Source organism: Molothrus aeneus, chromosome 6 (genome assembly GCF_037042795.1).
Source record: "Molothrus aeneus isolate 106 chromosome 6, BPBGC_Maene_1.0, whole genome shotgun sequence".
Taxonomy (NCBI): domain Eukaryota; kingdom Metazoa; phylum Chordata; class Aves; order Passeriformes; family Icteridae; genus Molothrus; species Molothrus aeneus.
The window spans coordinates 45,767,566-45,780,687 of record NC_089651.1 but is presented as its reverse complement, the minus strand read 5'-3'; the positions used below and the strand labels follow the sequence as shown (position 1 = coordinate 45,780,687).

The following is a 13,122-nucleotide window of genomic DNA, read 5'->3' as shown; positions in this document are numbered from 1 at the left end:
TTCTATACGGTTTAAGAAAATAGTGTCCTTCTTCTGATGTGATTCTGTGTGCGTGTCTGTGTGTGCTTGTTCTTTAACTGAGAGCTTTGTTTCACTGATAGAAGTTGAAGCAGAGGAAAGGCATGGTCCTGGGTTGAAAAGCAGCTAGAGGCAGTAATACAGCCTCCCCCACCTGTTCCAGAAACCATCAACATTTACCAAAAAATCTTAGCATAATGCCTTGAATGCCTGTCAGTTGAGTTCAGTAAACAGTTAGGATTTGTGTTTGCTTTTGTGTATGATCAAGCACAGCAACACTGCTCCTGAACTATCATTCCATATGCTTTCATAGTGAAGCTGAGGCAAAGTTTTCATATTTGTTTGAGAACTCACACAATCCAAAATCCTCAGCTTGACCTCTGATGGGATTGAGACAAGAAATGAAATTGCACTGCTTGTAACTGCAGAATAAACACTGAATTTAGTGTAATCTTTACTTTACAGATTAACTGCTGGTGTTGTTCCTTGAGTCCAGAAAGGGTAATTACAGTAACTGTTGTTTTAGCTGATCACAATTTCACAACACACTTAAATGGTTATACTCTGATTATACTGTGGGCTTTTTTTTTTTAGTATTAGTTCGTTGGTTTGTTTTGGGTTTTTTTGGGTTTTTTTTTTCCCTCTGGGGAGAAAAGATGATTAATTTCCTCTTGTAGTATAATGGTATTGATGTCATGTGGGTTGGAGGATTAAGTCCTTATATTTTTAAAACAGTTGCTAGGGTGTTTAACCCTCTCCTTTTTAGCCTTGTTTCTGTTTGTATAACAGCAAAAGGAAAAGAAAACTACTTCAAAAAACAAGATACTTCTTTTCAAAGTTTCTGTTTAACGGTTAACTGTAGCTTCTTATTTTTCCAATATGAGGTGATTGGAAAATTGCCAGATATTATTAAATCCTATTAACTAGTAACAAGAGAGAGGGGGAGAAAGAGCAACCAAACATTCATTCTTTTTTTCCCTCAGAATTGTGATTTAAATCATATAGTCATAATACATTATTAATGGGGCAATAATCTCTGGCAAGCAAGTTATATTCGCTTCTGTCAGACAAAAAACCCAAACCCACTGCTTTTCCTGACAAAAACTGCTAAATAAATACGGCTGTGCCATTAGATCAAATATTTGATTTTTTTAAAAATCTTTTTCTCTTTGCAGAGTATTGGAAAGGGGTCCTTGTGGTGTATAGACCCAGAATATAGACAAAATCTTATTCAGGCTTTGAAAAAGACACCCTATCACCCATATTCGCATGTGTTCAATACACCTCCCACATCTCCTCAGGCATATCAAAGGTAAGAACTAGATGCATTTTACAATTCTAAATGTTTTCCTGCCGTGTTGGGTATGATTCTTTGGTAAGACACTAAATGTAATCAAGGGATACAGTTTGGAATGTGTGAGTGTGGAAAGCCCCGGACCGCGGGTCTGGCCTGGCCTTTTCCACTGTGTCCAGGGCACCTTTTACCTGCGCATGGCCCTGCTGGCATCAGCGTTCCTGAGCAGAGCCTGCAGGCTTCCTGCAACAGCCCTTTGGTAGAGGAGCACCTGGAGTAAAAATGCAGATGGGCAAATGGAGAGCTCTGAAGTGCCCACTTATCCCCTTTGGTGAAGGCACGATTCCCTCCCTCGCTCAGAGGAGATGGGCTCATTCTTCTCCTGGGAGAGCTGAGGGCCGATGTTGCCTGTGCAGCTTCAGGATGTCCACCAGGTTGAGCTGGTGCCCAGGTGGCTTGACCAGCCCTTGGTGGTGGATGGGCGTCCTTTAGGATTAGCCTGGATTTTCTCCTTTGCTTCAAACAGACATGGGGTGGTGTTTTTCTGTTCATTTTGCATTTTTTTGATCTGGCATTCATTTATGACCAGTGTTAGCAAAGAGACATAATCTATGGCTGCCATCCGCAAGGCAGGAAAGCGGGCGCTGAGGTTTGGCAGACCTGCGTTCTCCTCGATGCCGGTAAGGGCCGGGAATGCGGTTCATGGCCCGTGCTTCCCCCTCAGGACGGGGAAGGTGTGCTGAGCCAGCCGCAGGGCCCGCAGCAGCACCGGGACTGAGCGGTGGGGTTGTTCTTGTTATTTTTCCGCGTTAGTGTTGAGGCTGGCGGGAGGGAGGGAGGGCAGCGGCCGGCAGGGCAGCGTGATGGTCGCTGTGGTGACGGCGCGTCTCCCGGCAACGCGCGGGCCGGGCCGGGCCGGGCCGGCGCTGCCGCCTCACGGGCCCCCGGGCTCGGCCGCGCCGTTGCCGCGGTAACGGCGATCCCGGCACGGCGCTGGCAATGGAGACCCTGCGCCCGCTGTTGTGTCGGGGGATCGCCCCGGTGGCCGGGGATGCCCCTGGCCCCTGGATTGTATTCTGGAAGCCAGGGCGTGACCAGGGGTGAGGGGTGCCGAGGCGGTGCAGCTTGGCTGTCCCGGTGTTCGTGGGGTGCTGGGCAAACACTGTCCCTAGCACCACCTGTGGAAGTACCCCTCACTACTGTGCTCGGCAGGACAGATGAATAATTTAGGTAATGGATTAAAACTGTAATTTGTGCATTTGAACAAAGCATGTTTCCTGGCCCTTGCTTTATTGTCACTGCTGCCTTTTAAAGAGTATTTTAATTATGCTCATACAGATTTATTGGTAAATTCTCATATTGAGTAGAAGTGTAATGTACATCTGACATAGAAATTGAGAGATTTTGATCCCTTCTAATCCCCACAAACAGAAAAATCTAGCATACACATGCAGTTGAAAGCCCGAGGACTCCCATTTTTCTAAGGGTGAAGTGACTGTTGACTCAATGGGCTGGGTTTGCCAGAACCGCTGTGGAATTTGGTGGCAGATGTTGGCAGCAGGACAACGACTTGGGCAGCTCTTCTAGGCTAGGCTGAAGGAGGCAATGCAGCAGCACTGCTGTGGGCAGTCCTTGCAGGGATGAATCCTTAGAGACACCCTGTCTGGGTGTCAGGGAGCACACAGGGGCACAGCTACCCTGTGTCCTGTACAGCCCTGTGCCCACTGCTCCCCTGTCCCCATCCTGCAGAGCCCTGTGCCCACTGCTCCCCTGTCCTCATCCTGCACAGCCCTGTGCCCACTGCTCCCCTGTCTTCATCCTGTACAGCCCTGTGCCCACTGCTCCCCTGTCCTCATCCTGCAGAGTCCTGTGCCCACTGCTCCCCTGTCCTCATCCTGCACAGCCCTGTGCCCACTGCTCCCCTGTCTTCATCCTGTACAGCCCTGTGCCCACTGCTCCCCTGTCCCCATCCTGCAGAGCCCTGTGCCTGCTGCTCCCCTGTCCTCATCCTGCACAGCCCTGTGCCCACTGCTGCTCTGTGCTTGCTGTATGTGGCAAAGGATGCCTGCAGAGTCACAGACCTTGGGCAGAGGTTGTGCTGCCCTCTTCCAGTGGGGTGTGTGTCCAGAACCTCACAGCCTGTTTTCATGAGTGGGAGAAGAGAGGACTACTGGCAGGTGCCAGACAGTACAGGATTTAAGAAGTGGGTTTCAATCACTACCTGCTTTCAGCACTGCCCAGTCTAGCTGAGCAAGGGAGAAGGAGGAGTCTGCTGAAACACTGACAAGCAAGTCCCAAAACTGAAAGGGAAGGTTTTTCTCCTTGGAGCCCATGGGATGTCTGAGCTGCTGCTACATTGCTTGTGCTGCCAAGTGCTTTGGAGTCTTCCTTGTAATGACTGCATCATAAAACAAAGAGCTTGTGTGGTTGAAGGAGCAAATGCCTTGCAAATACAGCAAAGGCCAGGTTTTATATGAAGAAATTGTGGTCTTACTGTTACTTTTACTTGGCTGTCTTTCAGCATTTCCACTGTTAAATAAAACTTAATATCCCCATAGTATTCTAAAATATTTATTCATTCTGCTGCTAATGACTGGTGAAACGTCAACATGAAGCTGGTCTAGCCTATCAGTGACTTTTGAATTAATTCTGGATTGGCAGTTACATGGTAATTTTCTGAATAAATTTCCAATATATTCTCAACGAGTTGAATATTCCCTGTGCATTTGGAAAAAAACAGTAATCCCATGTGTAAGTGATTGCTTTCTCATGTGTACAAAGACTTCAGGAGGGGTAGAAAATGTAAATCCACTCCACCATAGTCAGATCTCCAGAGCAATGCATCGTCATAGTAACAAATTCTAAGGGGAATTTTTCTTATGGTGAAGACAGTACATCTAGAAAAAAATCCTTGGGTGGCAGAGGTTTTGCTGTCTGTCCATCTTATGAAATGGAAGTCCACAACTAAGAGAAGCTATGTCGCTTAATATTAATTAAATATATCTGGAACAGATAATTTGCCAATATTATTCCAGGCTCTAGGAATAAGGGTCAGCTGGTGAAATTCCACGGGGGCAAATTGACCTATTCCTTGTCTTTATCAGATGTTTTAAAAGAATAAAGATGCACAAATGAATCACATGTTCTGTTTAGTATCTGCATAAGCAGCTTAGGGTAGAATTGAGCACAGAGTGGAGGAATGCATTGTAAAAATATCCCAAGCATGATGATTACTGAATACATAAATTCCCCTTTTCCTGAACATAGTTAAATTAATTGCATCAGATAATTCAGTTTCATGACTTCAGTAGAGCATCCTGCATAAATGTGACAGGGGTGGACCTTTTATGAAGGAGTTTCATGATGCGAACCCATTCATTTGGATGGCTGAGTGAGTGTTATACCAGTGTCATTTGAGATTAAAATGACTCAAGCCATGACATTTGGACTACACTGGGTTCCATGTATAGGAGACATTTTGGGGGAAAAGGCAACCTTGCTGTCATTGTACATAAGAAGGAACTTCAGACTGCAGTTGTCTGAATTTGCTCCTTCAATTCAGGGCAAAGATTACCTGTAAGCTGTTAGAAGAGAAGAAGTAGAATATCACAAGGTGAATTATTTAATTTTAATTGGCTTGGATGTGTGTTCTTAAAAATCAATACTCGCAACAAACAAAACCCCTTGGGTTTTTATCTGGTTCTTCTAATTGAAGCATGTGTCATAAAGCACGTCGTTTATGATGAATTTAAAGAGCAAACTAACACTGATACACATCATTACAAAGGAAGAGCTCTCCTTGGTGTCGAAAAATAGGCATGTTAGACTAATGTGTATCTTCTTAAATTTTACAATTATTTTGGCAATAGCAACTTTGAAATATATTTATAGATACATACTTGGTTAAATAAAAGTACAAGCCATGAGCTCCTTAAACATTCATCATTTCTCCATTGTCTTGTCTTTTGATACCTCTTTCTGATAAAAATATTCTTTAGCCCAAGGTTGAGATTAGAAAAAGAGACTTTGTGGTTATGAACCCTTGTCTAACTTCTGAAATTTTTTTGTAGAGACACAGAGAAAGATTTGTGAAACCTGGTGGATAAAGCTTTGTTCCTGAAAATCCAAGTTTTACAAATCACTGTGAGAAAGTGATGGCCATCACTGTGAGCTCTGTGGTAAATGGCAGGAGAGGTGACCTGGGCATGCTTTCATTTGCATTTGTCTATTTTAAGGCCGAAAGCACACAGTTTTATCACTCAGTCCTGCCCTTCTGCTCCCACTTCACCCGTGGGAGCAGTGCAGCTCTGCTGGAGGAACAACTTCAAATATTTACAGGTTTTGACTTTACTGTCACAGCTTCCACCTTTTGCAGTTCTTTATTGAAGCTACATCAAAGTTGTAGGTTATCACATTTGACAAATTATAAGCACCCTTCCTATCTGTACATTGCATTGAGATCAGATGTGATCTGTGACCATTTGGGGAAGTTGGTGAAACAACCTTTTCCTATTCACTGAAAGACTTTTCGGGTGTCTCCTATAGAAAAGACATGATTTGGTTGCCCTTTGCAGTCTGGAAACATGTGTTTAATTCTGTGTTACTGTTTTTGCTTTTGATAGGGAATGAAGCTGATCATAGGGATGTCTAATACTAATTTCTGTGCATGTTACAACCACTTTATCAAGAAAGATCTAACTATTTTACTTCCTATGCAGAGTCAGAATGAGTTTTCTTCTCTTGGTGTGGTGTTAAGGTGGAGTCTTCTGGGAATTTTTGTTTTGTTTTCATAATTTTGTAGTTTGTGAGATCATAGAGAATACAAGTTCTTCTGAAGTGTGCCCTCTGCCACCATCACATGCCTTAATTTGAAGACCATCTATACTTCAGGATTATGTTGCTTTATTTCTGTTTTCTGGCAAGTTAGATGATATTGGTTTAGTTTGGTGTCAGGTATGAACAGCAAAGAGAACTTCTGCTGGAGTGAATGCACTGATAAGTGCATAAATATTTGAGGATTTCTCAATCCAGGACTTGGTTTCTAACATATTCTTACCAGTTCTCTAACCATTAGATTTCTGTGATCCCACTGAACACAGTTTCAGGAAACAAAACAGATCAACTCTTCTTACTTTTAAAAAGGCTCTTTTTCTTTTTCTTTTTCTTTTTCTTTTTCTTTTTCTTTTTCTTTTTCTTTTTCTTTTTCTTTTTCTTTTTCTTTTTCTTTTTCTTTTTCTTTTTCTTTTTCTTTTTCTTTTTCTTTTTCTTTTTCTTTTTCTTTTTCTTTTTTACACCTTACAGCATGAAGGATGTGTAGGGAGGAAAGATAAATTCAGAAAGGTGACCATAGATCCTGGACAGAAAAAGAGGAGCAGAAAGTCTGAATCTGATCTCTCTAACATACAGTTTCATGCAGGAATGGCTGGTAGAAATACAAATAACCCTCTAATCACATCTTCATTCCTCTCAAAATTAGTCACATGCTTCTGAGACTTTTCAACTGAAATGTTTTCAATTCTTTCTCATTCATACCTCCAGAAAGAAGAAATATCATTTTTTCCATTTACATGTCAAATACATGAAGATTTGGTTGAGTCTTTGTTTTGTTTGCATGTATTTAGACTTTTGGTAAAGTACTGTAAAGCAGAGTCCTTAGTCTGTCATCTTTCTATAGATGTCAGGCAAACACCAGCTCATTGCTTTATGATGTTATTTTTCATGGTTCCATTTGTGAACAGTCTTTCCAGTTACTTGGCTTCTTAGGCTCTTTTTCCCCTCCTCTGTGCCTTCTGTAGATAAATATAGCCTTATTCCAAAGATAACTTGGAATGGTACCGTAGATATTTCCACTAAGTTCATGGGAAAAAGAAAGTGTAGGGATGTGTTTTGAAATTTTTGTTGCTTTGTTTGTAAAACCCTCTGTAGGCCTGGGTGTTCCCTTATGAAAGTTCTTAGAGTGGCCTCATTGACAGAGCTGTGAGTTGCTGGCTGCAGGAACTTGAAGCACGTGGATGCTGTGCTTCTGTTTCTCTGCAGCTCCTCATCCCTCTTCCTTGCTGCCCTGGAGCGTGTGCTGGTGCAGGTAGGGCAGGGTTGCACAGTGCATGAGCTGTGGGGTGGAGCAGAAAGCAGAGGGTGTGAGGGACATCTCACCTTTGGTCCCTGGGCAGTGAGTGGATGTGTCCCCCTTCATGCCATTAACAGCCCTTGTGTCACTGTGACAGCTGCAGCCGTTGTGTAGATGGGGAGGCCTGTGCAGCGTTCGGGAACAGTTCACTGAAGTTTTAGGAGTTGAAAATTCAGACTCAGGAAGGAGTGTTAGTGCAATGAACAGTGGTCACCATGAGCATCACATTTGTTAATCATATAATATTACAGCCATGTAAATTATCTGACTTCTGAATTTGAAAACAGACTCGTGAAGCTTGGGAAGCCACAAATAGTATCATAGTGTGTCACATCTTGCTGCTCTTGGATTATGAAAAGGTTTTTTTGTATTTCAATAACTCAAGTTAAATTTTTAATTTAGTTTTAATCATGCTCTTGTATTTTCTTTTAGATTTTCTTCACTTCTCTATTAGTTATTGGGCTTTACTTTGATGCTTGTATAAAGAAAAATTGACAGGGAAAGTCACATTATTTGTAGTTCTGTTGTAAAAGTGATGTTAATGGAACAATTCTTAATGTTATGCTAATAGTGATGAACTACTAGTAAAAAATATTCAGATAACTTGAATCTTTCAAACAATGGGTAAGGGATGGCTTTATGTGTAATGGTTATGATTTTAAGGCATGCTACAATTTAACTCTTTATTGTATATTTAATAATTGTTTAAACTCAAAGTTAAGGGGCATTGACTATTTCCAAGAATTGCAGCTCTGTCTTAAACAAAAGCCTGTGTGGACCTTTCATCATTTCACCTAGCATTTTAATATATTTTAGGGAATAGAGAACATGTTTAAAATGTGAGGCAGCTGTTGTAGTTTATGCAAAACTCTGAATATTTGTGTAACCAATTTGTTCCATATGCAATCTTTCTTTGATAATATCAGTTTTACACACAGGTTCAAAGGCCCTGCAGACTTGGAGTAGTCCACTTGAGTCCAAGAGCTGTAGGAACTGATTGCAGGCGACCCATCTTCTCCCCAGGTCATAAGGGAAGGTGACAGATCTACTGAAAATCCTGGTTGTCCATAGAGGAATGTTCCAGGAGGGGAGCATGGCCAGAGAGAACCATTTCCTCTTCTCTGCATGGTGTTAGTGGGAAGCAGAGCATAAGAGGGACACATTTCATTGCTGCTCACAGTATGACTGTGGAGAATGTTAACAAGGTGGTGTCCAGGTGATCAAGGTGGCCCATCAGGCCTTGTGTTAGCCAGCAGAGGTACAAAACTGAGCTACATGGTGCACCATCAGCTTGGGCCCTGGGCCATTGGACCTTGCAGAACAGCTGGTCCTTGTTCTGAACAAAATCCTCTGATTCCCTCATCTCCCAGTTATAAGGGTCACCCATGTGCTAAGCCAGGCTTGCTCCAATAGTGTTTCCAGTTATCTTATGCGTACAGTTAAAAGAAAGTGCAGTTTCATTTCATACCTGTGTGTATTAAACCCAGTATTGCCCAAAGTATCAATCAGTCTTTCTGTGAATTATTTCTTTTAAAGCACAGATGTCCTATTTCTTCAGTATCTGTATTTTTTTTTAGATAAAAAGCTTAAAAGATGTTTTAGTGGGTTAGTTCTTTTGAACCTTTATTGACTAATTCACTTTTTCTGGGATGTGTTGTATGCATATGTGTATATACAGGCTGCTGTATGGTGGTGGTGTAGTATCTCTGTATCATTTGATACCCTTTCTGGAGAAGGCAAGTTTATTAATTTGTTTAAAGAAAGTACATTTTGGCATAATTTCTTTTGTTATAGTATTGTTATAGTATTTGAATGCTTGAATCATAATTTTTGTCATTGTCAGGTATGACTTAACTTCTGATGTCAGAAAGCCTCAGCTCAAGTCTGGAGTTGTCTCATGCAGGTTGTGATTACTGACCATGTTTTTTCTGGCTTTTATAACTCTATCACCTGGGTTCCTGTTGTACGCAGTTTTCAGTGTGTGTGGATCTGCCCTCTGTATGACTATAAGTAAAAGTGATATTTCTCCTATTTTGATGGAACTGGCTTTTGTAGGAATAAAACTTGCAGGTTTTGCTAGAGTTTCATTTCTCAGCAGTCTCCAGGGTTCAGATGAGTAAAACCAGAAAGGGCTTAAATGGTATTAAAATGCCTTTTTCTGAACTTGTGGAACAAAAAGCATAGAGTCCTTCTTAATACAAAAACTCCTTTACACTTGGGTTTTGAATTTTGACTTGGAAAAATCAAGCTGCTTGTTTCATCAGAATAAAGTGATTATATAAAACGGTTTTGGAGGTGTTGGAGGATCCTTAGCAGAGAAATTTCTATTCTCCTCAAAGTTCTCTGTGCTGGGGAACTGAGATTGTTTTCCTTACCACCTCATTGTCCTGGAGTAAAAGAATGGAGGGTGAGAGGTATGTCTCTTTGCCTGTCCAGTGCAACAGTGACTTGATAAAACAGTTGTTCCTCTTTCCCCTTGCTAAACAGAAGTACTCAGCACTTGCACTTCTTGTTCTTTTTCAGTAAAGCACTGTTGAAACTCTGGAGGTTATATTTGATTTTCTGTAGTGTGTTTTTTCACAGATGTTTCGACTTTATTATGGAAACCCCATAGTTCTGTGAGGCAGTTTTGTTGCAGCCATACACAAGTGAGAATTCAGAGGCCATGTTTTAGATAGATTTCGAGAAATTGAATTCAATTGAATTTTTTTTTGTTGGCTTTCTTTCCATTCCAGGTGTCCCTGAGACCAGTCTGTAGGCATGCGGTACTCATTGATGGTATCTGTGCTGTTTCTGAATTGTGAACCTGTTTGTAAAATGCAGCGTTTTCCTCTTGGATTTTGGGGATTTTTGTTTGTTTGTTTGTTTGCTTGCTTGCTTGTTTGCTTGTTTTGCTACTGGTTGAAAGAGTGGGGATGGGAGGCTTAGGCGCAGGCTGTAAATTACTTAGTGGAACCTTAGTCTCCGACCACAGGAGAATGTTGAGGCTAATGATTAAGTGATAATCCCACAAAAGGTGGAATTTTGTTTGATTACTATGTTCACAGCTAATACAAATAAATGCATCTGGGAGAAGATTCTAGTCCTTGTGGGATTTTTACATTTAAATCAATCTCTCCAGTACTTCAAGTCCACATGGGCTATAGAAGCAAGCACAAATTTACTGTGCTATATTATGTTGCTCTTCCACTTTCTGTGAAAAATTCATCTTTGTCATTAGGTCATATAAATGGACTAAACAGGCTGTGGGTTTCATCCGGGTGGGTTTTGTGTTGTTCTTCTTTTGATAAGGTTCCCCATTTTGTCAGAGGCTTTTTTCCCTATGACTGCATATGGTTTTAGTAATAAATGTGCAGATCTCTGGGGTTTCAGTGCACAGATATGTCTATATACTGCAGTGTACTTTTTATGTCAAAAGACAGCCTGGCTGCCAGGGAAGCTGTTCTCTCTTGCACTTAAAACAAAAATGTACTGTTTTAGGGCAGGTGACCTATTTTCATTACAAAAGAGCAAATACTCAGAGAACAGTGATGGGAGAATTGTTTGAGACAACTGGTCTGAAGAGGGTTTGTGCCATCGGTGTGACTGGCAAACTCGTTAGGGAGGTTTGTGTTGTTGGTGAATAACTTGTGGATACCAGAAGAGGAACGTGGGTGGGGCTGCAGCCCAGCTCTCTCTGTGGGGTGAAGTTGTTTGGATTGTCGCATACAGCTGTGTATCTGTCTACCAGGGAGCATGCCTTCCACCTCTATGCATTCAGATCCTTTATTCCTTTGTGAAAGGCAAATGGCTGAAGAGGTTGGCCAACTCAAATATGAGTGTGGATCAGTGCTTTATAAAAGATCTTTCCTTTCTTTACATCCTGACTCATCCCTGCTTTGTTGACAATCCCCTCCTGTTAATTGCCAGTACTCACTCTGCCAGCTCATATGAACAGTGCAGTTATGTATGGTAATTTTTTATTGCTCTGCCCTTAAAGCATCCAAGATAGCACAGCCAGTGGGTCTTGCTAATACAATTGTAAATGTATTTCTTTCCTGGCTGGCTGCAGCATGCATGCACTTGTTCAATTTTTCTTTCATTAGCTTGTATGACATATTTTTGGTATTAGAATCAGGACTACATGGACTTTATTTGTAAAAGTAGAATAACTGTAATTTATTATTCTGCTCACTTTTAAAGGTAGTAGTCAGTGTCCAATTTTATGTAGAGGGGTTTTGCATTTGTTTCTTATGGCCCCTTATACCTGACTGCTGTTGTCAGTTGTTCTGTGTGCTGCGGTTTTTAACCTCACTGATGGGTTCTCTGTGTTGTCTGCCTGGGTGGTATAAATATTGCAGAGCTCTACGCCTCTCACTGCTTTTTTTTCTGTAACTATTTTTATCACAATTCCATTATATATGCTTCCAAAAGAAATTCTGTTGAAACAGTGGTTATAGGCTTGGTAGAGACTTTCCTAAGGTTAGTTTGAAAAGCTAAAGATGCTTAGAACAGACTCTCTTTTTGGCACTTCCACTTAGTTTAGAAGTGTGTTGAATCCTGTGGTTTATTCTATTGTGATGGTGGTGAGGGTGATGTTTTTTAAGACAGAATACATGGAATTTGGAAAAATGAATTGCATAGTAATGCAGATACTGAAAGTTGGGTTATTAAAAATGTACAGCGCTTTCAAATGTCCATGGAGCATTGGAAATTCATAACTGATGGACAAGCAGGATGCAGGCCCGGTAAAAGTATATGAAAGAGAAATGTAAATTTAGCAAATTTGACATCATTTGGGTTTCATTAATTTTTATGTTTAATCTGGATAAGCAGATGGAGAAAAAAATACAAACAAAAAGGAATTGGGTTACTTTTAATTATGTAACTTTCCTGAAAAGGCGTTTTTTTTTCGGGCAGCTGTCTGATCAATGGCAAAATTCATAACAGCTCCCCACGTATTTAAGATCTCTATTAATTGGAGTTCCTTCTCTATATAAAAAATTGTTCTCTCTTTAGCTGTTTTGCATATGAAAGATGAAGAAGACCATTTTTCTCATGAGATTAAAAAAATAAATAAAACAATTAATTAGAATGAAATAATTTTCTAAACTTAAGGGAATTAATAACAAACAAAGCTTCTGGAGTACCCAGATTTTATTTTGCAACTTGCAAGTATAATATAATGTAAAAGGAAGGCTTTATACAAACACATTTATTCCATGATAGTTTAAGAGCCACAGACAGCTATATTGCTAAAGCGGTGTAGATATTTTGATTATTAAGTACATTTTGCTGCTTTTGTCTTCGTGTGTAGAAGTAGACTTGGTCGGATTTGGGGGAGAAAAGAAACTGGAAATTTCTCCTGGAAGTGTTAGAGCTGGTCCTTTTCTGTCACCCTGGGGATATCACTATCAAAACTCTGCTTTGAAAATAGGGCAGTTTGCATTCATGAGCCCTATATTTTGTAATTACATGGAACAAGAGCTTTAGGAGTTTGGTTTGTGTTGAGCTTTGAAGACCCTTGGAGCAGAATCACCCGGTTGTTCAGTAGAGGGTTGCTTTTGGGCTTTTGGAGGTTTGTTGGGGAATTTTTGGTGTGTTTTCTTGTTTTTCTTTGCAAAGTCATTTTAAGATGCTTTTGCTGCCCTTGTAGAATAGCAAACTGTCCTCTTAGTTGTGCTGGTGAAGACGCTTGTGTAGT

At 41.0% G+C, this 13,122-nt stretch overlaps 1 protein-coding gene across 1 annotated transcript in view; it reads left to right on the top strand.

Annotated features, from left to right (window-relative positions):
- FOXN3 (forkhead box N3) overlaps positions 1-13,122 on the top strand; it is a 126,025-nt gene that overhangs the window by 30,277 nt on the left and 82,626 nt on the right. Inside the window, exon 3 of the mRNA XM_066552181.1 lies at positions 1,194-1,330. Coding sequence (XP_066408278.1) covers positions 1,194-1,330 — 137 coding nt within the window. The remainder of the gene's footprint in view (positions 1-1,193; positions 1,331-13,122) is intronic.